The sequence below is a fragment of the Schistocerca serialis genome, chromosome 7 (assembly GCF_023864345.2).
Source record: "Schistocerca serialis cubense isolate TAMUIC-IGC-003099 chromosome 7, iqSchSeri2.2, whole genome shotgun sequence".
Classification (NCBI taxonomy): domain Eukaryota; kingdom Metazoa; phylum Arthropoda; class Insecta; order Orthoptera; family Acrididae; genus Schistocerca; species Schistocerca serialis.
In genome coordinates this window covers 427,477,722-427,504,970 of record NC_064644.1, presented here as the reverse complement: position 1 = coordinate 427,504,970, position 27,249 = coordinate 427,477,722, and the positions used below count along the sequence as shown (strand labels likewise).

The window sequence follows — 27,249 nt, the reverse complement described above, 5'->3', positions numbered from 1 at the left end:
TTTCTCTTCATTAACCCTTTCGCTGCTGCAGACACGTGCTCCCCGCATTCCGCACTGTGCGCGATTTTGTCATCACTGCACTGCTCACCTGTGCAGACACATGGTGTTTCGACTGCTTTGACACACTTTATCATTCGATTTCACAAAAATCTGATTTTTACGCATCTTCTTGACTGATACCTTCCCCCCATAAATGACTTAATTTTGTTTCGATGGTCAACGCAGTTATTGTGCAGCATTAAATGTAGTAAACCATTGCACGAAATTTTGAAGAGTTTGCAGAGGTAAAAGTCCATAGCGTATACTTTCCGTATGGTCGATTTTAGTTGCCACAATGTTGAGAATGAAATGTGGACAAGATACCTAAACTTCATATAAAATTTACTGTTTAACAATATCTCATTTAAGTACCACATAGGTGTCATATGTAATATTGAGAAATATTCCGTCTTTCGCGACTGTAATAAAAGTTTTATTTACACCGGGCGCGTTTGGCTTTATTTTATAGCACTTCAGTCAATGAAAGGTATGGCACATACACAATGGTACTCATGTTCTCTTTCTTGTTTTTATTCCACAGTCGCAGTTTTACCAATGGTATTGAAATATATTCCTCTTCTGCAACTGTAATAAAGCGACTTATTTAGACCAGATGCGTGTCTCTCTTTTGAAGCATCTTCAGTTGACAATATTTTGTCTCCTCCATTGCCAAGTCACCTTTCATAGTTTTGTGCTGCGGTAACACAATAGTCAACGTTTGTGTCGGCTGATCAGTGTTTTAGCAAATAAATGTTGTTTGTGTGTGCCACACACAAAAATTATATTTGACATAGCTCAGACCACTTCACTGATAGACGATATATTCAAGTCCTAATGTTTTTGTAAGTCCACAGTTTTGTTTAATTTATTTTGTCTACTTCCTTTTGATTGATTGAAGTGCTTTAAAATAAAGCCAAACGTGCCCGGTGTAAATAAAACTTTTGTTACAGTCGCGAAAGACGGAATATTTCTTAATATTACATATGACACCTATGTGGTAATTAAATTAAATGAGATATTGTTATACAGTAAATTTTATATGAAATTTAGGTATCTTGTCCACATTTCATTCTCAACATTGTGGCAACTAAAATCGACCATACGGGAAGTATACTCTATGGACTTTTACCTCTGCAAGCTCTTCAAAATTTCGTGCAAAGGTTTACTATATTTAATGCTGCATAATAACTGCGTTGAACTTCGAAACAAAATTAAGTCATTTATGGGGGGAAGGTATCAGTCAAGAAGATGTGTAAAAATCAAATTTTTGGGCCAAATAGTTTTTGTGAAATCGAATGATAAGAGTGTCAAAGCAGCCGGAACACCATGTGTCTACACAGGCGAGCACTGCAGTGACAAAATCGCGCACAGCGCGGAGTGCAGGGTGCATGTCTTTGTAGCAGCGATAGGGTTAATGCGGCCATGGAGGCTTTACTTCATGAACTGCGCGCTCCCCCCTAAACCTTAGCTTGCGAACTATGCTATACTATGGTGCTGCTTCTCTTGGCGCGTGTGTCGTGTGCAACTGGCAACGCAGCAATCTCCCGCGTCTGAGCGGGCATGTGCGAGCCGCCAAGATAAAAGAATTCAACTATAGTAACAATACTAAAAGTGTGTAATGACATGGTAAACACAATGGACTCAATATATATGAGAGCGATTATGCTAAGAACAGTTGATATGCATTAAAAATAAAACTGTGCGCATAAACAATCTAGGAAAGGGCGGAATATTGTGTGTAGCAGGGACAGAAAATGACTGTTGTATCTGCACCAATATATATACGTCGGAATAAGACAAGTGTTGAGTGACTAACTGTCATAGTGCAGTGCTCAATGGACAATAAATTTACTGTATATAAAAACAGTAGTTAGTGATCAGTTTGGGGTCGATTCAAACAAACATCGCTCGATGGAAACATTTAGTGTGTGTGATCCGAAACATTTTCGCGTGTTGAGAGACGCTCTGGCAGCATATCGACCATGAGAACAAATGGAAGTGTGTAGTACAACGTGTGTGTGACGAACCCTAAATACCAGTGTCACAATGCGATTCAGTTGTGAAGCCACAAGAAACCCGTTATCACGCGCAAACATCCTGTGCAGACCAGCGAAAAGACGGTTTACTGAACAATAAACGCTTTTAACCAAGTTGCTTTTTCTTCCACAGCTAATAATCTGTACCCTTAAAGACAGTACACCGATGTGGAATATTTGTTTCATGCGTTGTGACGGGGAGCCATGCAGAGAAGCAGAGACGGGTGCCGTGCCACTCCCCAGCCGGTCGCGGTAAACAACTGCAAATTATTTCTTTCAGCTTTCGGAATTGCAGAGCAGAGCAGCAGATTTTATGATGTGTTTCACAGGTTGACGCGGGCTGCTGATAATATATTATTAACAGCGCAAAAAGATAATTATAACATAAAAGAAATCTTGCTGTGCGTAGTTCTGGTCTGGCAAACCTTATAGTAAAAACATCTTTTTCTCTGATAATAGTCTCATGTTCTCGTGGTACTTATTGGGGTTTTACTGTTAACAAAAATCCACTGCAAAATCTTTATGTTGAACAAACATTGCATACTGTAACATCAGTATTGATAACGAAATGATTTTCAGTAACCTTCTCAATAACTGTAAAGTCAGGAAGATATGTTTAACTTCATGGCGAGTTACAGTAATGAAAAAATTTTCCTGTAATAGAAAGCCAGATCCAGAACAATAAGAGCATAATCTATTTTGTTTTGTTGAAAATTAATGATCCAAAGAACGTCACAGCACAGCATCACTAAAAGGTATTTCGGGACTCTTTTCATAGCAACATATTTTATCTCATATATTAGTTGTTACACGAGTAATAGTAAAACAAAGGAAATAGTAGAGCCAGCGAAACTTTGCAGCTGGTTCTTACAGGTAGCATACCACGCAAGATACTTATTGTCACTATAGATGCATCATATACAGACTATATGGGAGCAATTGTTGTGTGTGGAAAAATAACGAATGTTAAAATACAGTTACTTTATATGAACTTAAGTAGGAATGGAGCAATAAGAGAGGTGGAGGTCCACTCCAGGAAGGTGGCCTCTTAGTCGAAGGAAGACCAGGACAAGCAAATGGGAGAGAAGGTGTTCAGGCTGCGAAGGAATCTGGGTAGCAGGTCATGGCCCAGTGTCCAGATCATGAAGATATTAATGAATCTGAAGCAGCCAAGGGGTTTCGGAGGCTAGGAAGATTTCCTCTAGGTGGGCCATAAACAGATAGGAATATGAATGTGCCAACCGGGTGCCCATGGTCATGCCTCAGATTTGTTTATATACTTTCCCCTCAAAGGACTAGTAGTTTTTGTTTTGTTTTAGGGCACAAATATAACTCAAGTCATAAGTGCCCATTTCAGAAAGTTAGAACACTAATAAGAAAAAGAAGTTAAAAGTGACTACACATTAAGCCCAATCAAGGGAAGGAAAGAGAGCTAAAAACAAAGTCTTCCTCTTAGAGAATGGTCCACAAAATATGCATTAGAGACGACAGAAGCACCGAAATAAAGATTAAATGTCCTTCGCCATACTGCAATGGCTGATAAAAATTAAAACACTGTCAACAGTCCATGTGCCATTCACTAAAATGGCCAATAACTCAGATAGCAAGACACTAGAAGATTAAGTGGTTCAAAAAGAGGGCATTTGGGCAGGAAATGATGAACTGTCAAAGGTTGACAACACTTAGCACATTAGTGGTGGGGGACCACTACCTAACACATGACAATGGCTAAAATGACAGAACCCAATGCGCCACCTAGCCAAAATGTTCTCCTCGTGGCGACAGGAGGTTGGCCACATTACTGTGAGACGGTTTAATCCCTCGGAGCTTGTTCCCATGGAGAGAAGACCAGTGGTGATGCCCAAATGACACCATCTATCAACAGATGGCGACATGGAGATCATCGGAAGGAATTGAAGAGCTAGCAGGCCGCAGCAGGATGACAGCAGTCTCGGCAGCCTTGTTTCCCATCAGAGCAACGTGACCAAGACCCCACATAAACGTCATAGCCGCTCCCTCAAGAGCGAGCAAATGGAAGCTTCCTTGAACCTGTTGCACTAAGGGATGGACTGTGTACAGCACACATAGGCTCTGAAGGACACAGAGAATAGGAGCATATGACAATTAATAACCCTGTGTCACCAGATGTACTGCGTGGCCTAATAGTGAGCAAAGGGCTCTGCTGTAAATGATAGAGCAGTGTTTTGGAAGCCAATAACAAAAATCGTCAGTGCCAATGACAAGGCACTCCCAACCCAACGGTCAGTTTTGAGGCCTTAAATGGTTTGAGAAACAGCAATAGATCAAATACAGAGTAGTTTCCTTAGGAAGCAAATTAAGTCCAATGTGAACATGGGCCAACGCATGAAGTTATGTGTGAGGATGTAACTAGTTAGATGTATGAGGGTGATGGGTTCAGAGTCTGAAGTATGTTGGAAGAGGTAGTGTTCAGAAGCCACAAGGCTAAGTGGGCGTGGGTAGTGTTGGTGCATAGGGAGGTGGCAGGCAGGTGGCAGTAGGGATCTAGGTGGCAATGGGGATGTCCAAGAGTCCGTGATGAGTGGTTTGTATCTTTAATATGAAAGGCTGTGCTACAGGCAATTGGTTGGAGGTTTTGGTCAGTAAGACCACAGACTCTCAATAGGAGCACAGTAACCAGGTACAATGAGGTGTCCAGGATTGTTTTGTTTAGAGATTTTGCGAAGAATGTGCAAGGTGAGCATTTGGGGGTAGGTGGCAAGCAAGGTGGCGCTGATTTGGTACAGGATTTGGGATTGACAAACATTCTGTCCCAGTTTAGATGAAAACATTGAATTTCCTTCTCTTTTACTATCTGTATATAACTTAGAGGCACATATTTGAGATATTTTTGCTTTATCTCGCTTGTCTCATCACACAGTAGTTGTGATTGTATGAGGGTTGGCCAAAAGCAAGGCACTGCATTTTTTTCTCAGCCAAAAACAATGCTATGAATGCGAAACATGATGTGTGTATTATTTGAAGTCTCCTGTGTGAGCGCGCCACATTTCCATCACTTCCAACAGACAGCGTAGCTGCAGGACGGCTTCAAAATGGCACCTGTAGGTGATGTATGTAACAAGCAATGTGCTGTCCTTGAATTTCTCGCGGCAAAGAAAGAAACTGTGGGGAATATTCACTAATGCTTGTGCAAAGTCCATGAAGCATCTGATGTCGACAAAAAGTAAAGTTAGTCACTAGGCATGAAGAGTCAGGTCATCAGAAGGTGGTTCGGCAGAGATCCACAATTTGCAGCGGCGGGAAGACCATCCACAGCTGTCACACCCGACATGCTGCAGCGAGCTGATGTCATTCACAAGGACAGACTCATTACGAGTCGGGAGTTAGCGCTGCATCTGTCAATCAGCAAAGAAAGTGTGGATGCAATTATCCACACTCTTGGATATTTGAAAGTGTGTGCAAGATGGGTCCCACGGCGTCTAATGGTGGATCACTCTCCACATTATCTTCATTACGCATTGCATGAACCTATCGTTTTTCACACAACCCCTCACCCCAATCTACTTGCCAAATTACTGTTCAAGCATTATACATTCAGTAAACACAATGTAGCCATATAGATTGTGTGTGCATGTGAGTGTGCATGTGCACTCTAAGGAATCATCCATATGCTATTGAAGTTTCAGTCTTAGCTGTGTGCCTCTCGACGTTTCAATGCTTCTACTATTCTAGAGAGGAATTACTTTTACTCTAAATTATGCACATATGACAGTACCAATGTCACTTATAGAACTAGTATAAGGTAAATCACGAGAGTGTACCTTTTTTGATGGCAGCAACTGGAAAACCGTATGAAGTGGTCTATTATCTGCATCTGTTGCAGTCATTACAGTTGTAAATAATTCTTCGTACACATTTATATCGTCATCATGCGTGCTTGAATTATCATCATCATCTACCTCACTCTTTTTGGAGTCTGCAGCTGATCTTCGTCCCTATAAAATACAATAATCAGAAATCTACTTTAACGCTGAAAACTACTTTGATAAAATAAAACATTTTCTCTCTTTCCATAAATATTGAGGTTTACTGCATGTTTTACACTTCTTGTTACTAAGAACTTATTTCCATTAAACAGGAGAAGAGTGGACTAAAATGATTAAGTGTCACAATGCCAGAAGCATAACACATATAGTGTCTGCTAAATGCGTTTTTCAAGGAAGGCAGGTAAGGGAAAACAGCAGGGAAGGGGAAACAGGACACACAAAAAACAAGCAATCAGGAGAAAAATTCTTAACACTTTCTTCATCTGCTTTTGGTTGAAACCATCAGTGATAAGTGGAAAATGTTAGCAATTGCTGAATCTGGAAAAAGTACAGCCACCATTGCAGCAACGATACATTAATGAAAATTAGTAAATGAGATGATATAAAAACACCCTTTCTGCATAGGAGATTGGTAAAATGCAGTAAATATTATGGTCCAAAGTACTGTGACCTGAATGGAGTAGATGAGCTTCTGAGCAAGGAAAAAAAACTAATAAGTTTGTAATATCTGCATCTGATTTGCAGAAAGAGTGGTCTGTTCTTGCTAACAACATACTGTAATAATGTGGAGTCATCTGCAGAAGATAACTCTGCTAAGAACAAGATTGAGGGGGGAGGGGGGGTTAAAGTGTCCATAATTACGTTGTAGGGATGATTTACAGAGTCAACCAGAATATATACCAATGTCCATACAAATATTCACACCGTGCATTTCTTACTGCGCATAAGCTAATGCTCTCAGTAGAAGGATTTATGGGGAACAATTATTAAAGGGATGCTCGACAATTTTAACACTACACATGGTATCTGTCAATACACTGCACAATCAGATCTGTTGTCAATCACAAAATCTCAAGGTGCTAGGAATGTGTAAAGAGATTAACACTATTTCTGAGTCAAATGGTCGAATTTACAAAGAACTTAGTTAATTGGAAGGCAAATTTTCAGGGGGGGGGGGGGGGGGGGGAAGAAAAGAGAGAAGAGGTCTAAAGCAAACAAAGATTTCAAGAAAATAATGGAAAATTCAGGATGGAATAATAACAATATTCTGAAAAGGGTAAAGTGCTACTCAACGTATAGTGGAGATGTTGAGTCACAGACATGGGGAAAAAAAGGCCTCCTTCTGAATTAGCCAAACGCACTGCACACGCGCACGCACACTGTCTCCGGCTGCCCAGGCCGGCAGTCTCAACTTGGCAACCAGGGACAATGGTCAAGTGTGTGATTTTCATTTTCGTTTGCGTACGCGAGCGCGCGCGAGAGAGAGAGAGAGAGAGAGAGAGAGAGAGAGAGAGAGAGAGAGTGTGTGTGTGTGTGTGTGTGTGTGTGTGTGTGTGTGTGTGTGTTCTAACTCGGAAGAAGGCCATTTGGCCTAAAGCTTACTTGTTTAGCAGTCTTATAGTTGTGCCCGTCTACACTTCAACATCTCCCCTATGTGGTGAGTAGTAGCTATCCTTTTGATAATATTGTCAAAGACCTTAAGAAGTTAGATCAATCAATTCTGACAACAAATCAATTCAGACAACAAAAACCAGACTGAGCACTCAAACTGTGAAAGCAAAAAAGGAATTAGGTGAACAAGTAGAAGCTATTACTAACCAGGTAGAAAGGCTGGATGAAAGAGTGAAATATGTAGAGGAAAGGGTAACCGAAACACAGTCCAGACTGGATAAAGAGAACTGAAAGTTTCTGAAGTAGAAAAGGATCTTAAAAAGGAAATTCTCATTGTAGAAACTAAGGTTAACACGAGCAGGCGCTCTATATATATATATATATATATATATATATATATATATATATATATATATATATATATATATATATATATATATATATATATATATATATATATATAAGTGCAGCAATCGCCACAACATTGTCTTGTACCGCTCCATTGTTGTTTTACAATTGTGAGCCCGTACCTATTCCTTCATTCTTTCTTCGTCAAACACAGTGAGATTCCGAGCTGACAGCACAATCTCACAACGAAGTAGTTGTCTATGAGATAACTAGTAGCTGAAGAAGCATTTGGCTAGGCCATGATGCAACTGCACCATTTAATGCTTCATGTGGCTCATTACTATGACTTAACACTTTTACGCAGCAACAGAGTGACATAAACTTTCATTATTTTATTATTATTTTAATTAAACACCGATTCATCTCAAATAATATAAGTTTATTTTGTCAACTGTGATTTTGCCCATACATGTTTACACCAATAACATAAAAACGCTCTTTATTTCACGAATACGAAGTATGTCATGCACCTGCTGTTGTTATGAAAATTGGCACACCCAATAGAGGGTTAAGAGAGGAATCTGAAACTACTAATAAGCAAATCCTTGGTTACATTAATACTGACTGACTGACTCCATGACACTATGGTCTTCTGAGGACCTTGGCCTCCAGGTCTGCTTCCACATCTTCTAGCCATCTCACACGCAGTCATCCTCTCCTCCTTCTACCACCAGGATGTCCCATCATCATCTTCTTCAGGAGCTTTTCTTCTGTCATACATTGGCCATATCCTAACGATCTTAGCCTTCCCATTTTGATTGGGGTTACCAAATCTGGTTCTTTGTACAGAGCCCTTATTTCTTCATTAGTCCTAATTCTCCATCTCTCACCTTCTATTACAGGACCAAAAATCTTCCTCAGCACTTTCCTTTCCCATATATTTAGTTTCTTCTCCAAAGCCTCCGTCAGTATCAATGCCTCGCTGTCATACATAAGAACTGGTTAGATCACTGTTTTGTAGAGTGTCTGCTTTAATTTCCTGCACAGGTTCTTACTTTTGAGCATGGTATATAGTGCTCTATATGATCTGTCGGCAGCTTTAATTCGGTTTGTTATACTTGTCTCCACTTTGTTTTCTGATGTTATTACTGAGCCAAGATAAATAAAACTATCTACTCTTTCAAAGTTGTACCCTTCTAACTGTAGATCATCTTTGTTTCTTCTCACTCTCTCAGTTACCATATACTTAGAATTTGTCTCACTAATTTCTAAACCAAGGTTCTTGGCAGCGGCTTCAAACTCTTTGAAGGCTGATGTGAGCACCTTCGTACTCCTAGCACTTATTACTACATCATCTGTGTAGGCCAAGATTTGCAGAAGTCTACTGTAAATATTGCCTCCCGGGTTTGTGTTTATTGATCTTACTGCATTCTCTAATACCAGATTGTATAGCACTGGGGATAATGGGTCTCCCTGCCTTAGTCCTTCTTCCATTGGGAACAATCTCGACAGACATCCCTGAGCTTTAACCTGGCTTTTGCTGTTTTCCAGGGTAATCTTCATTAATTTTATCAGCTTCTTAGGAAATTTGAATGTCTGCATTGTTTCCCACAGTGCTGATCTTTTAACTCTGTCATAGGCCTGTTTAAAGTTTATAAAGAGATATTCTAATCTTATGTAGGAACCTGTTCAAAAACATTCATCAGTGTTGGTTATAGCAACTGGTCCAACATACTTGTGGAAAGTTTCCCTGAGTACGAGTCTTCCATTCTGTAGATTTCAAGCAGCATTGTAAGGATGATTAACTCTGGGAATGAGCAATGAGTTAAGAATTAAATATGTGAAAATATTTCTTTAGAGAGAAGCATTACCTTTGTCCAACTAATACAATGTAAAAATTTGACATTTGATGAGGCCTTTGCCACTGCACAACACAAGCAGCTTGTAGTAAGATTGTGTGCTTATGGAATATCATCTCAGTTATGTGACTAGATTCATCATTTCCTGACGAGAGAGGTCACGGTTCATAGTAACTGACAGAAAGTCAACAACTAAAACAGAAGTGATTTCTGGCACTCTGTTATAGGCCCTATGCTGTTCCTTATCTATATAAATTATCTACGAGACAATCTGAGCAGCCGTCTTAGCTTGTTTGCAGATTATGTTGTTATTTATTGTCTAGTACACTCATCAGAAGAGCAAAACAAATTGCAAAATGATTTATAAAAGATATCTTAATTGTGCGAAAATTGGCCATTGATCCTAAATAATGGCAAGTGTGAAATTGGTTAAACTTCAGTCACATGATAAATCAGTCAAATCTAAAGGCCATAAATTCAACTAAATACCTAGTAATTACAATTACGAACAATTTAGATTGGAAAGAATAAATACAAAATGTTGTGAGGAAGACAAACCAAAGACTGCATTTTATTGGCAGAACACTTAGAAAGTGTAACAAATCTACTAAAGAGACTGCCTACAATACACTTATCTGTCCTCTTTTCGAGTACTACTGTGCAGTCTGGGATCCTTACAAGACAGGATTAATGGAGTACATCGAGAAAGTTCAAAGAAGAGCAGAATGTTTCGTATTATCGGATACAAGATTTGAATGTACACCATTAAAATAAATGTGTTTGTCGTTACGGTAGAATCTTCTCACAAAATTTCAACCAGCAAATTTCTCCTCCGAATGCGAAAATATTTTGTTGATGCCTACCTACATAGGGAGAAACCATCATCATAATATAATAAGGGAAATAAGAGCTCGCACAGAAAGATAAAGGTGTTGGTTTTTTCCGGGCACTGTTCGAGAGTGGAATAATACAGAATTATTGTGACAGGGTTCAATGAACCCTGTGCCAGGCACTTGAGTGTGATTTGCAGAGTATCCATGTAGATGTACATGAGTAATGATTACTGAAAAAGTTTTGGTATGTGGCAGAGCATTTTCTAAATTGATTATGTTATAGAGAGCAGAAGGGAGGCATAGAAGAATTCTGCAGGGCTCAGTGAAAGAGGTTAGTCCAGCAAGTTTTGATGGTTGGTTGTTTTAATGATACATGGGACTGAACTGCAAGGTCATCAGTCCCTCCTACCTGGGAAAGGCAAGTCAACTAAACTACACATCAAAGAAGGGCCTAGTGTGCCAAACCCAAGGTCTATCAAAGGGTCAACCAAGACAAGGGACAAGGAAGAAGAAAAGGGGGAAAGGAAGAAAGGCAGGCGTTCCATCCAGTGAAAAGCCAGAGGCCCTCAAAAGCAAAAACTGTGATTGGGGACATATCCCCTGCCACTTACCAGGGGCACCTCACCCACTAATACCCAGGAAAGGCTAGTGACATGGACAGGGAAAGAGAAGCATAACATAGAAAGAACAACAAGTCAGACAGAACATACGAGAAAGAAAAGAATAACATGTAGAGCGAGGACTGGGGCAGGCCACCTAGCCCCGACAGTCATTGCCAAGTTGGGGCAGAGGAGGGAACAGGACATCCAGTCAACTCCTCAATGGGCCAAAAAGACTGAGGTGCCCTCCCTTAAAGAGTGTCATAAAAACCCCATCACAAATAAACTGTAAAACCAGATCAGCCGCTGAGACGTCATCTGCTAACATCAGGAGTAGCAAGTCAGGAAGATTCAAGAGTACACCGCAGAGTGACTTAAGTTAGGTCAGTCCAGCAAAATGTGGACCATCGTAAAACGGGCACCAGAATAACAGTGAGGCAGATTCTCATGACAAAGGAGATTAGTACGAGTCAGCCACATATGGCCGATGCAGAACTGGCCAAGGATAATTGAGTCCTTGCAAGAGGCCCGCATGGAAGACCTAAAAAATTTGCAGTCTCCTTTATTGTACGTAGTTCGTTCGGTGAAGTCAGAGTATGCCATTCCTTTCTCCAAATCCTTAGAACTTGACGTCATAATACCGGCAAAATGTCTGCTGTCAGAATACCGATCTCAAGAGGCAGCTTGCCAGCAGCCAATTTGCCCAGCCTGTCAGCAAGTTCATTCCCTGGAATCCCGAAGTGACCCAAGGTCCAGACAAAGACCGAGTGTCCAGATTGTTTCAGGGTAAAGAGGGAATCCTGGATAGTCAAGACCACAGGGTGGTAAGGGTAACACTAATCAATCGCTTGCAAACTGCTCAAGGAGTCGCTACAGATGACGAAGGACTCACTGGTGCACAAACGGATATACTGAAGAGCATGAGAGACGGCTATCAACTCCATAGTGAAAACACTGCAGCTATCCAGCAAGAAGCACAGGTCATTATATCCCAACGTACGCAATGCAACAGTGACCAGGAACTACAGCACCACCAGTATAGACTACTTCTGAACACTGTAATGTGCCAAGAATGGTACAGAGCTGGAGACAGAGGCTTCTCGCGGAACTGTGTCTTTCGGTTCTAGTGATAGGACAAGATAGAGCTGTGGAGGTGTACATGAGCAAGCCAGAGAACAGGTGGGAGAGGCGAGAGCTATGGTCCTGAAAAAGGGGACCAGATGTGGCTGTAGATCATAAACCCGGCCCTGGGCAGCTGTTGCAAGAGGTGAATCTCTGTATCTGGAAAGAGGGCTTGGTAGTTCGTGTGCTCTGGGGAGCAGTAGATGTGTAATGCATAAGCAATCAATTGTTGTTTGCACAGAACCCACAGCAGAAGAACCATTGCCTCTGCCACGAGGTTGATCATGGGGCTAGTCCAAACGGCACCAGTCGACAGTCGTTCCTCACAACGGTGTATCAGGTCTAGCATCTGTAATGTTGAAGGTGACGTTGAGCCATATGCAAGACTCCCATAATTGGGATGGGATTGGACCAATGCTTTGTAGGCCATAGCAAAGTAGAGCAGTCTGTGGCCCAGTTGGCACAGCTGAGGCACCTAAGAGCGTTGAGGTGCAACCAACAGATCTGCTTTAATTGATTAAGATGGGGAAGTCATGTCAACCAGGCATCAAAGACCAGTTGCAAAAACCAATAAGAGCCCACCACACTGTGGAACTGTCCATCAAGGTACAGGACCAGATGGGGTGCACTGTATGTCGACGACAGTAATGCATAAACAGGTCTTGGCAGCAGAAAACTTTACGGAAGCCTGCTTGGTATTCCCCAATCAAGTGGTCGGTCTGGCATTCTAGTCTGTTCAGTAAAGCTTTAGAGAGGATCTTGTATGTGACCGGTAGTAGGGATATTCCTCTGTAGTTGTTCGGGTCAGTCTTGTCACCTTTTTTGTGTAGTGGGTGTATCAGGGCAGTTTTCCAGTCGTCAGGAATTTTCATGGTCTTCCAGATGTCTTCCAAAATCATGTGGATGTCTTTGGTGAGTTCTGAGTCTTGTAACTTCCAGATTTCTGTGATGATGCCATCTTCTCCTGGTGCTCTACGATTCTTGAGTGACTTGATTATTTCTTTAACGTCTTCTAGAGTTGGAGGTTCACTATCTGGATTGTATGTGCTCATTTCTGTCATCGTTTCTTCCATAGGGAGGTCCGTGTTGAGCAGTTTTTTAAAGTACTTTGCCAGAATCTCTCAATTGTTTTTGGTATTGGTTTTTAACAAAGATGATGTGACTTACCAAAATAAAGCGCTTACACGTCGATAGACACACAAACGAACACAAACATACACACAAAATTCAAGCTTTCGCAACAAACTGTTGCCTCATCAGGAAAGAGGGAAGGAGAGGGAAAGAAGAAATGATGTGGGTTTTAAGGGAGAGGGTAAGGAGTCATTCCAATCCCGGGAGCGGAAAGACTTACCTTAGGGGGAAAAAAGGACGGGTATACACTTGCTCACACACACACACATCCATCCACACATATACAGACACAAGCAGACATATAGGGGAACACCAGACCGTTAACAACCACTAAAAAACAAAAAAAGAGGGAGACAAAACAGAACCCCATTCTCCTGCAGATGGGATGTGCTAAAGGAGGTGCCAACCTGTGCCTGGAAAGTGGGACAGGAAAGAAGGATCTGGATAAATACCAGAAGGGGGCCCTCCAGTAGTAGGTGGCAAAGATGTGGTAGTGCCATGCGGTATCACAAGCTTTATGAGGATCAAAGACTGCAAAAAGGTGTTGACGCTGGGTAAAAGCAATTCAGATAGCAGACTCCAGGTGGGCTGAACTATATGCAGTACAACGGCCTCAGCGAAACATGCCCTGGGTCAGAGCCAAAAGGTCCCAGGATTCAAGGATCCAATATAGCCTTTGACTCACCATACGTTCAAGTAACTTGAGGGCATTGGTTAAACTGATCAGACGATAGCTGTCCATCTGTACAGTCAGTTCACTCAGTTTCAAAACTGGAATAATGACACTCTCTAGCCACCGGAGAAGGAATTCACCCTTGCTCCACAGACGGTTGAAAAGGGCAAGTACATGATGCTGGATAGCCACTGATAAGTGTTGGAGAATTTGGTTGTGCACCCAGTCTGGTCCAGGAGCCATGTCAGAGCAGAAAGCAAGGGTGCTGGAGAACTCCCACTGGCTAAAAGGGCATTATAAGCCTCCATATGTCAGGGAATGAAAGGTAATGGGAGTCGTTGCAGGCAGTGTTTGAGAAGACAGAATATGGGCGGACTGTAGACCGAGGCTAAGGCCTCGACGAAAAGCCAAGCAAAATGCTCTGTGATGGAGACTGGGCTGGTGAGGGAAACACCATTCAGGGAAATTCCCATGACAGCTGTAAGATGACAACGGCCAAAACTCAACATGCTCTTTGCCCCTACCTATGAAGAGGGAGTATGCAGCCTTATGGTACCGACATATCGTTCTCCACTAATCTATTTCTGTCATTTAATTAGAACGGGCCTCAGTACAAAGCTGTTTCAAGGCCAGCATGTGGTTGAGAAGTGGATGCCGTTTGTAGCATTGGGGGGCACGACAGTCATCTTTAATAGCCGCAGCAATAATGTGGGGTGGGGTGGGAGTTGAGATGGTGGTGGGATGTGGTCCAAGGGATAGTCTTCTGTCAGGGAGAATCTGAGGAAGAGGAAATCACTGAAACAGATGCCAAAAGGATGGCTTCGGTCAAAATCTGCATGGCCTATCGGCATCAGTAAAGGCCCCCCCCTGTAAGGACGTCCTGGAAAATAATGCTGAAGAAAAAAAGAAGATCGGGAAACAATTGCTACAGGGTGGAGCTTAGCACACTTCACTGGCCTAGCACCACCCACTCCGATCAGAGGCTCACCTTGTGGGCACCACCCACCCACAGGAAGGGCCACCTGGCACAGTGGTCATTGTGGGAGTTCCAACACCCCAAAAAGATAAGCAGCCACTTCTAGGCATACACAAGGCTGTGGCAGCTCAGATGCCAGAAGGGGGTGCCATATGGGTACATAACAGCCCCAGCCCAGAGACTGGCCACTGTGCTGGTGACCTAGTGGAGGTGTATGGCAAGGGGGAGGGGTGGGGGGGGGGGCATAGTGGCTACAGTGTGTAAGGCAGAGGGGAATGTGGGAAAAGGAACTGGCACTGGAGACACTAGAGCAGGAGTTCTTCCCCAAATGGCTGACACTATGGAAACAATTTAGAAAGGGAAGTCAAAACCCAAGGGGGTCCAGAAAAAAAGGGAGGGACGGGGGTGGGGGGTGGGGGGACCATGAGACAAGTTTGTAAATAATGAGTGGAAATGAGGAAGGGAATGCAGCCTGGAACAGATGAGAGGTTGTAGATACTTGGGGCCCATGCACGCCACACATGTACCCACAAAACAGCTGGGGGCAACCTTTCGATGAGTTAATTCCAATAGAAACATTCAACAGGAGGTTACCAGATAGAATACAGAGGGGTTTGGTTTAGGGACCTAATAACTATTTACCAACTTCTTAAGCACACAGACATGCTAGATAGGGCCTTTGAGAGGACAGACAAAATTTTGACTTACTGAAAGAAAATTGTGGAAATAGCAAAAGTTAAAATTAACAATGACCAAGGAAGAGGTGATGACAACATTTATAGGAATCTTTACTTAGTGAGTGAACAGCTATGATGTAATCAGAATTATAATGTAGATAAAAATGGTATTTGAGAATAGAGGCAGACTGTGGTCAGAATACAATCAGTCACAACCACCTTTAGACCTAATGATGGAAAGAATGGCTCAAATTGACAACCTCTCCATTGTCGGTTCATAATGTGAGACCTTATGACGTTAATGCAAGGACCAGTGATAATGCAAACTTTTAAATTAGAACTGTGACATAGTCAGAGAAGTAGAGGTGTTTCAAATTAATAGAGTTGCCATTGACGAAGGATTTTGGAGTGTATTTTGGCAAGAACACTTAGAAAACCAAAGTAGTGAAGAAACAGTAAGTGGTGAGTTTTGTTTAGAAGTAGAGGATTTCCATGTGCTGTTCAGTCACAAATTTGGGAGTGGACTAGTAGGAGAAAGTATATTAACTAAGTTTCAAGAACCGTCTTTAAATGATTACTCTAGGGATGTACTACAACCCCTATGTATTGCTCACACAGGGATTGTGAGGATAAGATTGTTCTAATTACTGCATACACAGAGACATTCAAACAATCATTCTTCCCATGATCCATATGAATGGAACAGAAAGAAACCCTAATAACTAGTACAATGGGACGTACCCTCTGCCATGCACCTCATGGTGGTTTGCAGAGTATAAATGTAGATGTAGACGTAAGAAAAGTGGAAAATTAGAAATACTAGAAGATAAGGATGAAGACAAAACAGACAATTAGATAACTGATTTTTTTTCTAAGTGCAGTTAAGTTGAATAAAGGTGTTGGAGAAGTGAACATTGAATATGATAAAGAAGTACATTATTATATTAGTTTAAGTGAAGAAGTGGTGTCCGGAGAAGAAGAAAATGAAGTTTCAGGTATTGTGAAGCTCTTTCATGTTACAGGGGGCCCTAAAGAAGTTGTGGGTTTTCTAAAGTGTTGTGCTGAAATTCCTAATTCAGTTCACGTGTCAGATAGTACTGGGGATGAAGATCATCTAAGCACTAAACAAAAGTCTCAATGTGTACAGCTGGATGTTGCTACGGTAAATGGCGAAATGTTTCTTTACAAAATTTGGGCAAGTTTAGGAAAAATGTCTTAACAATTCCTTCTGGGAAAAATTGGCAGCAATTAGTTAACAACATTACTCAGAATGGTGGAAGACATATCAAAAGATATTTTATAACTACATTACAGAAATATGAAGTAATCTTAACCTAAATTCAATTATGTACATACTCTCTTTGGAAACGGGAGTGGAAGTGTGAGAGATCACAATTCTGGGAAGGGAGAGAGACCACAATTATGAAGTGAGCATTAAAATAACTAAAAATGTACCTAATGTTAATAATAATGGTAAAGGTACTGAATCTGATGACACAAAATGTGATAGGCTAAATGAGCATGTTGATAGTATACCTTGTGAATTAGTGGGAAATCCAAACACCCACATTTACATGAAATTGTCTTTTAAACTTATTACATGTATCTAAAATATTAAGAGTCTTGAGAGTACCTTGTAATTAGATGGAAATTCCAAAATTTACCAATTTCCTTGTGTTCTTCTGAACAAAAGAGAAACTTAATGTTCAGAATAATTTTTGTGTCTGAGGATAACTTTTCACTCAACAAAAACATAATAATTTCTTATTTATCCAGATTTATTGTGTGTAATCATTTCTGATTTTACAAAAATACCTTCTCTTTTTTAAGACACTCTGATGTTCTTTTGTAACTTTGTGTGTGCTTGATCAATGTGGCGCTCTTTAAAACTGCAAGCTTCTAAATGAGCCTCCCTTCTACATATTTATATACTTATTATGTGGATATTTCTTTCTATCATCTGTTCTCTGAAATATTTGGATTGTACCAATGGATAAACTAGAAAAAGAAATTCTGCAATAAAAGTCATCAGACGAGAAATGCAGTTGTGTATTTTGGGCAATACAACCATTTTCAGTTGAACTCGTGGGTTTTGCATAAAATTACGGCAGGCAAGGACATTTTGAAAACATCACCAACTCTAAGCAAAGAATAAAAATATCAAAGCCCTTATATGTGTTACTGCCATGTGATTAGCAATTTCTTTTAAATAAAAGAGAAAAATTAAAATTTGAAGAAACTATATACTGATAGACATATGAATAAATATTAAGAAAACAAGACTTGCCCAATTAGTATTATTGTGCTTACCTAACAAAATGCATTAGAGCTTCTTTCAGTTCCTGTGCACACCACAGAATATATTCTCAGAACATGCAACGTGACAATAAAAAATCTCTAATGGTTGCCATATTGCAGTCAGCCTTTGAGTCAAATGAACATTAAGTACGAGAAAGAATTCGGGAGGGAGAGGGGAGATGCTGCATTGATTTGTCCAGTACCGACTGTAAACTCATGCATAATCATAATAATAATCATCATCAATGGCCTACACTAACTTCGTGCTCGCATGAGGAGCAAGTGTATACCACACAAAAAGAGGGATTCATCAGAGGCACTCGCATACACATTTGTTTGGCTGATAAGTTGTGGAGCCAGGCGCCATTGTGGAACTTCCCTTCTTGTGGAATTTTCTCAATCTTCTGCTGTCTTCCGTGACCCCTCCCATTTGTCTCAGTCAATATTATGTGCATTAAGCATGCTTTGTGTAATCTTTATAAACTGCAAAGCAGGTCTTCCCTGAGATCTCTTGGCAAGTGGTTTCTCACTAAGTGATGTGTGTCAGGAAAAGAGTGGTTCATGTGATGTAAGTGTCCTAGCCACCACAGGCTGCGTTCCTCAAGAATGGCACAGATGCACTATAGATTTGCAGTGCTCAGGGCCATCAGGTTTGTCACATGGTCCTTACATGTTGTGCTTAGAACGTCTTGTAAGCATTGCAGATGAAGCTATTGAGCTTACATTATTCTTTGGTACATGATGTCCAAGTCTCAGCACCACACAAAAGGGTGCTTCATAAATGAGCATTTTTGTGGTCACTGAAGTGTTTATTGTCCCACACTCTTGTTGGGACCATTCCAAATGTGTTCACCGCTTAGCCAGTTCTTGTGTTTATTTCGTCATCTAGAGAAAGATCTTCTGACACTAGAAAACTAAGCTAGCGGAATTTGTTGACTACATTCAACAATGAGCCACCTAATATTATGTCTAGCATATCTCTGTATCCTTGTGCCATAATCACAGTCTTCTTTACATTCACAGACATGGACAAAAACATACATGCAGCAACAAATTTGTCCATCAGCCTTTGAAAGTAAACTTGAGTGTGTGCTATGAACGCTAAATCTTCAGAAAATAAAAGCTTACTTACCCGAGCATCCATCTACACACCAGGGCTGATGGGAAACTTTCCAACATCTCATTACTCAGGTCCAGGAGCTATTGTGAGGACGTGTTCATAAGAAAGCTTTTATTTTCTGAAGATTCTGTGTCCATAGCACACACTCAAACACGTCCTCACAGTAGCACGTGGACCTGAGTAATGAGATGTTGGAAAGTTTCCAATCAGCCCTGGTGTGTAGATGGATGCCCGGGTTTGTTTTCCAGAAAGCAACTTTGAGAAGTGACAAGGGGCCAGTACACAGCCTTGACAAAGTCCACTTTGCACAAGAAAAGGGTTTGATGTGCTTCCTCCAAATATTGCAGCACCCATCATATCTAAGAAAAGCCCTGATTATCTTCACGAGTTTTGGAGGAGACCCTTTCTTCACTTATACGGCATACAGTTCCTTCCTGTTGATTGGGTCAAGTGACACATTTAGGTCGACAAAAGCAATGAACCACTGGGTTTTCTGCTCATGGCATTTCCCCTAACTTTGTCAGATTGTGAAGGTCGTATCAGTAGAAGATCACTGGGTTTGAAACTCGCATTCAGACTCACGGTACACATGCTCCGCGAGATTCTTCAGTCTGTCCAGCACCACACAGGCAAATGCTTGTCCGATAATAATCTGCAGTGACAGTCCATGGTAGGAATTGCAATCACCGCAATCGCCTTTACCTTTGTACAAGAGTGACAATGTTGACATTGTGTATATCCTGTGCACAGTACCCTCAGGCCCATATTCCAATAAAAGGTTGTAGAGCACTGAGACGAGCTGAGTGAGTTTGTTCTCTGTGGATGTTGTCTTTACCAGGGCATTTCCTGCATTTAAGCTACACAGCAGCCCTCTGAAGCTGCTCCTTAATAGGCACAGCATCTAGCTTGTGACATGTTGCAATTAACGAATTTCTCCTGTTGCTTTTGGGCTGACGTTGACCAAATGTGAATAAAGGTTGGAATAGTATTCCACCCACCACAGTCTTCTTGATACCTGCATATACTCTACCGATGCTTCCAGCCTCAACACACTCCTGTATACTTCCTCAAAATCTCTAACAGTATGTTAATGCAGTTACAAGCTGTGTGCTGAACTGCCTTTGCTTTGCTTAGATCCCTGCAGATAGTGTTGCAAGGATTTGAATGCCAGTTGATAGTTGCCTGATACTTTGAATAAAGAAGGGATTTCAAGGCATTGATAGTCTCATGGATCCAATCCTGGGATTTCGGTTTCAAAGTACCAAATGTAGTGCCAGCACTAGTAGTAAGAAGTGACTTTATTTTCAGCCAGTCTTCAGCAATGGGTGTGTCTGGGTCTCAGGTGTCAAATTCTTTCTGAACTCTGTCACCAAATATTTCTACTGTTGCAGGGTCCTTCATTTGCAAAGATAGATTTTGGTTTTACTAGGTGTTTTAGCAGATTGAATCTTTTTAGGCACATATCTAACTTTTATCACTGCTAGTATACGTCCAGTGTCACGGTCAGCATTATGGAAGGAGCATGTGTGGAGAAAATGGAAGAAGCATATGTGGAGAAAATGGCAAATCTTTCCTTTTCGTTAAAATCAGTTCTAGTTGATGGGGTGTATCTTGCATTTAAAGTACATGTTAACAACACACAGTTGGTAGTTGGCACAAAATTCAAGTGGCTGTAAACCATTTTCATTCAACTTGCCCACTCTGTGTGTACCTAGGCAGTCTGGCCAAGCAGCAGAATCACATCCAATATGGGCACTTAAGTTGCCTAGAATGCACAGACGGTCTGCAGGGTGCACTCACTGCACCACTTCACTGAGATATTCGTAAAGTCCACAGTTGAGGTCAGCACTGGTGCATATACAGTTAGTATCATTGGTCCACTGCTAGTTGTCAAACACAAAGCCATGTTGCGTTCTGAGATACCGATCTGGCTTTCAGTAGATCGCTATGAATGGCAAAGCCAATACTGTGTTGTTTGGGATTAGCAATGTCCTTTTCCTTCCAGAAAAATGTGCAATTTCCTTCAGAACTGAACCCTCGTCTGCTAGCTAGGTTTCCTACAAAGCTGTAATAGCAACATTAAGCCTAGGTAATTCATGTCCATGACAGCTGTTTTGTGTGGATCTTTAAAGCTTCCACATGTGTCTGGGAAGCGTTGCATCACAGTATGGATACTCTATGTTCCTAAACATAGTGAGACAGCTTTATACACTAACAGAAGACAAAATCATACACCAAGAAGTTTAGCAACACAAACATATCAGAAAGATGATGTCTACTCCAATTTCGCACCAGTCGCACAAGAGAGGCACTAGTGGCAGCACTATGAGACTGCAAATCATATTTCCTTTAAATACACGATTATAATGGTTGTGTGCATTAGTTTCCTCTGAGACTGAGCGCGGTGAGTTAATGTTAGTCAAGAATGTCTTTAAGGTGGAGACACCATTGTCAAAATCTCACCAAGTTTGAATGAGGTTGTGTAATAGGGATACCAGAAGTTGGGTGTTCCTCCTGCAATACTGAAGTAAGACTTGGCAGAAATGTAGCCACTGAACACGATTGGTGGCAGCTGTGATCACGAGATTGTACGGTCACAAGAAGACTGGGCTCCAGATGGCCACGTGGCTCTACCAAAAGGGAAGACCATCATGTTCGGCATACGACTCTGGCGCATCATACTGCATCTGCAGTAGCAATTTGAGCAGCAGTTGGCATCAGAGTGACACAGCTGACTGTTACAAATTCATTACTTCAAGAATAACTCTTAAGTCAAACGCCCTGTAGCATGCATTCTACGTACCACAAACCACCGGCATTTGTGACTCAAATGGCGTCAAGCAACCGTCCAATTGGAGATCAGGGTGGAAGTTTTCTGATGAAATCTGGTTCTGTCTCAGTGCCAGTGATGGCCAAGTGTTGGTTATGTCAGTTGAGAGCCTGCAGTCAACTTGTCTGCTAGCTAAACACACTGAACTCACACCTGGAGTTATTGTCTGGGGTGAGATTTCTATCTGACGCACGAGCAGAATTAGGCACTTCAACACAACACACTATAGATAACCCACAACTTCTTTAGGACCCCTTGTAACATGTAAGAGCTTCACAATACCTAAAACTTCATTTTCTTCTTTTCCTAGCACTACTTCTTTACTTAAACTAATGTAATAATGTACTTCTTTATCATATTCAATGTTCACTTCTCCGACACTTTTATTCAACTTAACTGCACTTAGAAAAAAATCAGTTATCTAATTGTCTGTTTTGTCCTCATCCTTCTGCTCAAGTATTTTTAATTTTCCACTTTTTCACATGCCAATGTTAAGTGCACAAACACACAAACAGGAAAAGTTAATAGTTTAAATTAATATACTTAGTGTAGCTACAAGAAAAGTTATGGTTTCACATGTAATATTGGTCTTCTTGGCACGTGTTACACTTCATGATACATCACACGAAAGTGCCAATAAAATTTTAAATAATGACAAATGTCTGGCCTTCTGGGCTCAAAATTCTTCTAAGTGGCTGGCCCTCAAAGTGTTAAGCTTTAAATGAGAGTTAAATGCTCTGTAATTTAAGAACTTCAAAGCACATTCTCGCACGTAACATAATTCATCTTGTGTAAAATGAAATTTACTTTGTAAGTAACACTTTTCAAACCACCATTCACAACATTTTCCCACGACCTGTTCGAATTCGTTTCATCAGTTGCCAGCAAGTGCCAGAAAACAGGCATTACTGAGCACGCACAGCTACGACGACGTAGGAAGCCCGTATGTTTGTATGTATATAGCATTAAATCTTACATTATGAAACAGGATATCAGAGGATATTCCAAGGGCATCAGAATTTTGTAAAATATACTAAAATGCATAATTCGACTTAAAGTGCACATTCATATCTCCAGATTCAAAATAAGTAGGCCCCACCCTGATATTAAGCTTTTCAATGTGGTTTATGATATGCAAATTTTCTTGAATACCAGTACTGTAGTATCTCATGTTTCTTCTTCATTATGGCATGAAGCCATACGTGCTAGATGATGAAAACGTGCACTTGAAATTCAGTAAACAGTTGAAACTAGCCAATAGTGTGGAATGAGACACTTCTTTACAAATAAATTGACTGTCTTTGCAGACAAGATTAATAAAAGCCAAATTTCTTTAGCAAATAGACTAAAATAACTTCATAGTTCTGCAAGGCCATTAATGATCAACTGCTGAAACCGTGGAAATAAAATAAATTCAGAAAACAGAAACTAACAACATATTTTAGCCATCCATACTTATGTGAATGTATTTTAATTTACTTTGTAGTTCCCAGCCACAGAAATCAGTTTCGTTCTCATTTGATGCAAAAACTGTAAACGAAAACATGGGTCATGTGAAGACTATCCCCCTCCCCATTACAACTCAGACTACTCTGCGGATGCGCAAATCTGGCAGCATGGGCGCGCGCCAGAAAAATTTTTCAGGTTAGCACCTGGCCTCTTGTTGCTACTGCTGATACTGCTAACAGCCACACTTTAAGTAGCCAGAAGTGGTAGAAGGTACAGCTCATATGCAACTCAACTGTGCACGCGCATGAGCCTGCTGGCAACTGTTTAAACAAACCTCATGCAAACATTTGAGATGTCACGCTCATCGGAAGCAATTTGTTGTTAGGAAGTATTGCATACTCTTCGTCCTAAAGCCTTCGACACATTTTGCTGTTGGCAGACACTTGTGTGTGCACTGTGCTTTGACGTCATAAATGTTATAAATGCATTTCCTTTGCAACTTAAGCTTTATATTTTTTCCCCTCTCATTAAGATTTTATTACTGCAGTATTATTCTGCAGTAGTGGGATACAGCAAAATTGTTTGTTAGAGTATTAGTTTTTACCAGTCAGAAATACAAAATTTTAACTGAAAAACAATGAAAAATTACCAAAATTCTAAAATATTCTCCGGTTTTTCCAGGTTTTCTCCCAGATGAAAAAATTCCCATGTTTTTCCCGGATTTCCTGATTGTCTTAGGGCATATACACCCAACCCAATCAAGCACACATGCGACATTATCGGACGACAACTCCAGCATCATTCTGAAACATCATTAACCATCCCCGTATTGACCGAGCAAGTGCAATAGGCATGGAATTCCACCCCGCAACTGACATCCAGCGCATGTACAACTTTGCATGCAACATTCTGGCAGTTACACTGGTTATTAATGAACCGGCATTTCATATTTGCAATGACTTATGTTGTGCTTACATTAACCTGTGATCTTGCAATGTTAATCACTTAAATATGTTACCTACACAAATGTATTCCTGAAATTTCATTATTCTACATTAATTATTTTTTGCTGTTGAGATTTTTTCCCCATCAGTATCTTTCTCTTTTGTTTCAGCAGATGTCAACATTATGCCGATGACTTCCAGCAAAGCTAGTGTTCCATACTCCCAAGAGAAAAACTGGCACCAAGGTGGGCCAGTAGCTAACTAATTGAGGGCTGTCCAGTTTGAAGCAGACTGTGACTGGCCAATCAACCTTTGATGGACCCTCCCACTATTAGTAGAGACCCTGGTGCCCACACATAAATCCATTTTGTTCCAGATTTTTAACCAATGAAATACCACTAACTGTGTTAATTTCACATAACTGTAGGTTGACGGAGTGTCCTCTCCATACATGCTATTTCACTTTGGATGTGTTTTAGGTGCCAGTGAGCTTGCCCACTACTTGCGCCACCCTCTCGTCCTTGCTGAATGGTCCCACAGGAGTGAAAACACGCAACTTGCACAGTCGGGTCAGCTGCAGGTATTTGCCTCTCATTTCTGGTTGCACCTTACTAGCGTCTAACAGAAATGTCAATTCTGTGATTATCTTCGAAGCTCTCTTCCCCTATACAAATTATATATCTATATTGACTAAGCATGTATCTCTGAAACAAAGGGGTGGGAATCAGGATACAAAAAAGGAAGAAGGGGTATTGCGTTACATACTTCATGTGACTCCTCAGTCGAGCTTGGCTGACTACCAGTAGCTATGCTATCATTGGCATGGCCTTCCACATCTTCAGAGCCTGCAAACTCTCTCACCCACATGAATAATGCTACATTAAGGTGACATCATTACTAAATACAGAATATATCATCCAACACCCATAGCGCACATGTGATAGAAATATTTCACATCTACTGGCTACAAACAGCCCCAATCTGGTCAAAACTGTGAAAAAGACAAATACCCATTATGCTTTTGTAATGACAACAATCACTAAAATGTAAATCAACAAGGTTAGGATGTTACGTCTCATTCAAAAGTCATTAAAATCAAATTCGAAAGATAAATTGAGTGTAACTTGTTGAAAAACATCAGAAGAGGGCAATTTATTGAAAAATGTCCGCTGCAGAGCAGCTGTAATCGAAGTTCAAATGTATCACAAACTGCACTGTCATTAAAAAATAAAATTAAGGTGATGAAACACAGCAATTATTCCTTTTGGTGTGGTAGCATCATTTGAAAAAATGATTATAAACCATAAGAATGCAGATTCTTGAAGTGGTAACATTGAACAAAAAGTTCTCAGTTTTCCTACTACATCAAGTAATTAAAATTGTACGAGCACTCGTCCAAGTACTATGACCGCCAGTGGGCTGCTGGTACATTCCTTATATACACTAGCTGCTGTTTGTGATATCACTGATGCCTGCGACATCGCCATATACTGGCATATGTGGATTCAGCATTCAGTAAGTCCACTTTAACCACACAATCATTGGATCCTGTGCTGTGCTGAGCTGAGCTGCAGGCCACTCTCTCTATTTGGTGTGTTATTTGTTATTTTAATCTCAATGGCTTCATTAATTACACAATCCCTGAAGCCATTCGTGCAAGCCACGATGGACATTTTGTCAAATTTTATCCGGTGCCAGTTTCTAATGCATGCTCAGCTAAAACAGATTTCTCGAAATAGTGTAGGCAATAAAACCTCTCATGCTCTTTCCTTCATTGTTCCACAGAGCATACTGTTTATCCAATATAAGACTGGCCACAATCGCAAGGTATCTTGTAGACCCTACGTGTTTTGATACCTGCTGCATCTTTAACTGGTCTCAATAATTGGCAGATTTTCATCGGAGGTCCTAAGATCGATTTGATTTTGTGTCGTTTCAGAAGGCAGCTTATCTTGCCCGACACAGAGCCACAGAACAACAAGAAAGCAAGTTTCTTTTCCTGCTCCTCATTGGTGGTCTTGCTGCGAGTCTTCGTGTGAAATCCTTTCCTTTATTTGATTGACATTATAGACATTGTTCCCAGACCTTGTGCAGATGGCTCAGCTCATGCTTCAGGTTATCAGCGTCTGATATTCTTGCATGATGCACTAATGTTTGTAAAACAGTGTGCTTATCTGCTGGGTGGTGATGACTGATGGCGTGCAAGTACATGTCTGTGAGGGTTGGTTTTCTACAGTGACCGAGCAAGGTGGCACACTGGACACTCATTCGGGATGAGACAGTTCAAACACACGTCCAGCCATTCTGATTTCCCTAAATCACATCAGGCAGATGCTGGGATGGTTCTTCTGAGAGAGCACAGTCAGTGCCAAGAAATCCATTTCATTTGTGGGAGAAGAGAATGTCAAGGAAGGGCATGGCATCTCCTTTTTGTATCTTCATGATAAATAGGATGTTACCGTTAATGCTACTGAAGTGTTCCAAGAATTCACGTCCATGGGGCCAAGTGATGAATGTGTCATCAACATATTGAAAGAAACTAGACTTTAATGGCACCATGTCTAAGGCAATACCCTCAAAATTCTCCATGAAGAGGTTTGCAACAGCTGGAGCTAATGGGCTTCCCCATCACAACGCCATCCATCTGATCAACAGTTGCTTGGTTGATTTGGGGGAGGGGACCAAACAGCAAGGTCATCGGTCACATCAGATTAGGAAAAGATGGGGAAGGAAGTTTGCCGTGCCCTTTCAAAGGAACTATCCCAGCATTTGCCTTAAGCGATTTAGGGAAATCACAGAAAACCTAAATATGACCGGACGCCCCTCTAATCGTAATACTGGCCATTGGCCAGAAAATAAGAATATGTCAGAGTGTGCCTAAATAAATCAATCACTTCA

At 41.0% G+C, this 27,249-nt stretch overlaps 1 protein-coding gene across 1 annotated transcript in view; it reads right to left on the bottom strand.

Moving 5' to 3' along the window:
• The window catches only part of LOC126412869 (protein polybromo-1), a 325,260-nt gene that overhangs the window by 266,697 nt on the left and 31,314 nt on the right, over positions 1 to 27,249 (bottom strand). Inside the window, 1 exon segment of the mRNA XM_050082745.1 lies at positions 5,876 to 6,049. Within this exon segment, the coding sequence (XP_049938702.1) occupies positions 5,876 to 6,049 (174 nt within the window).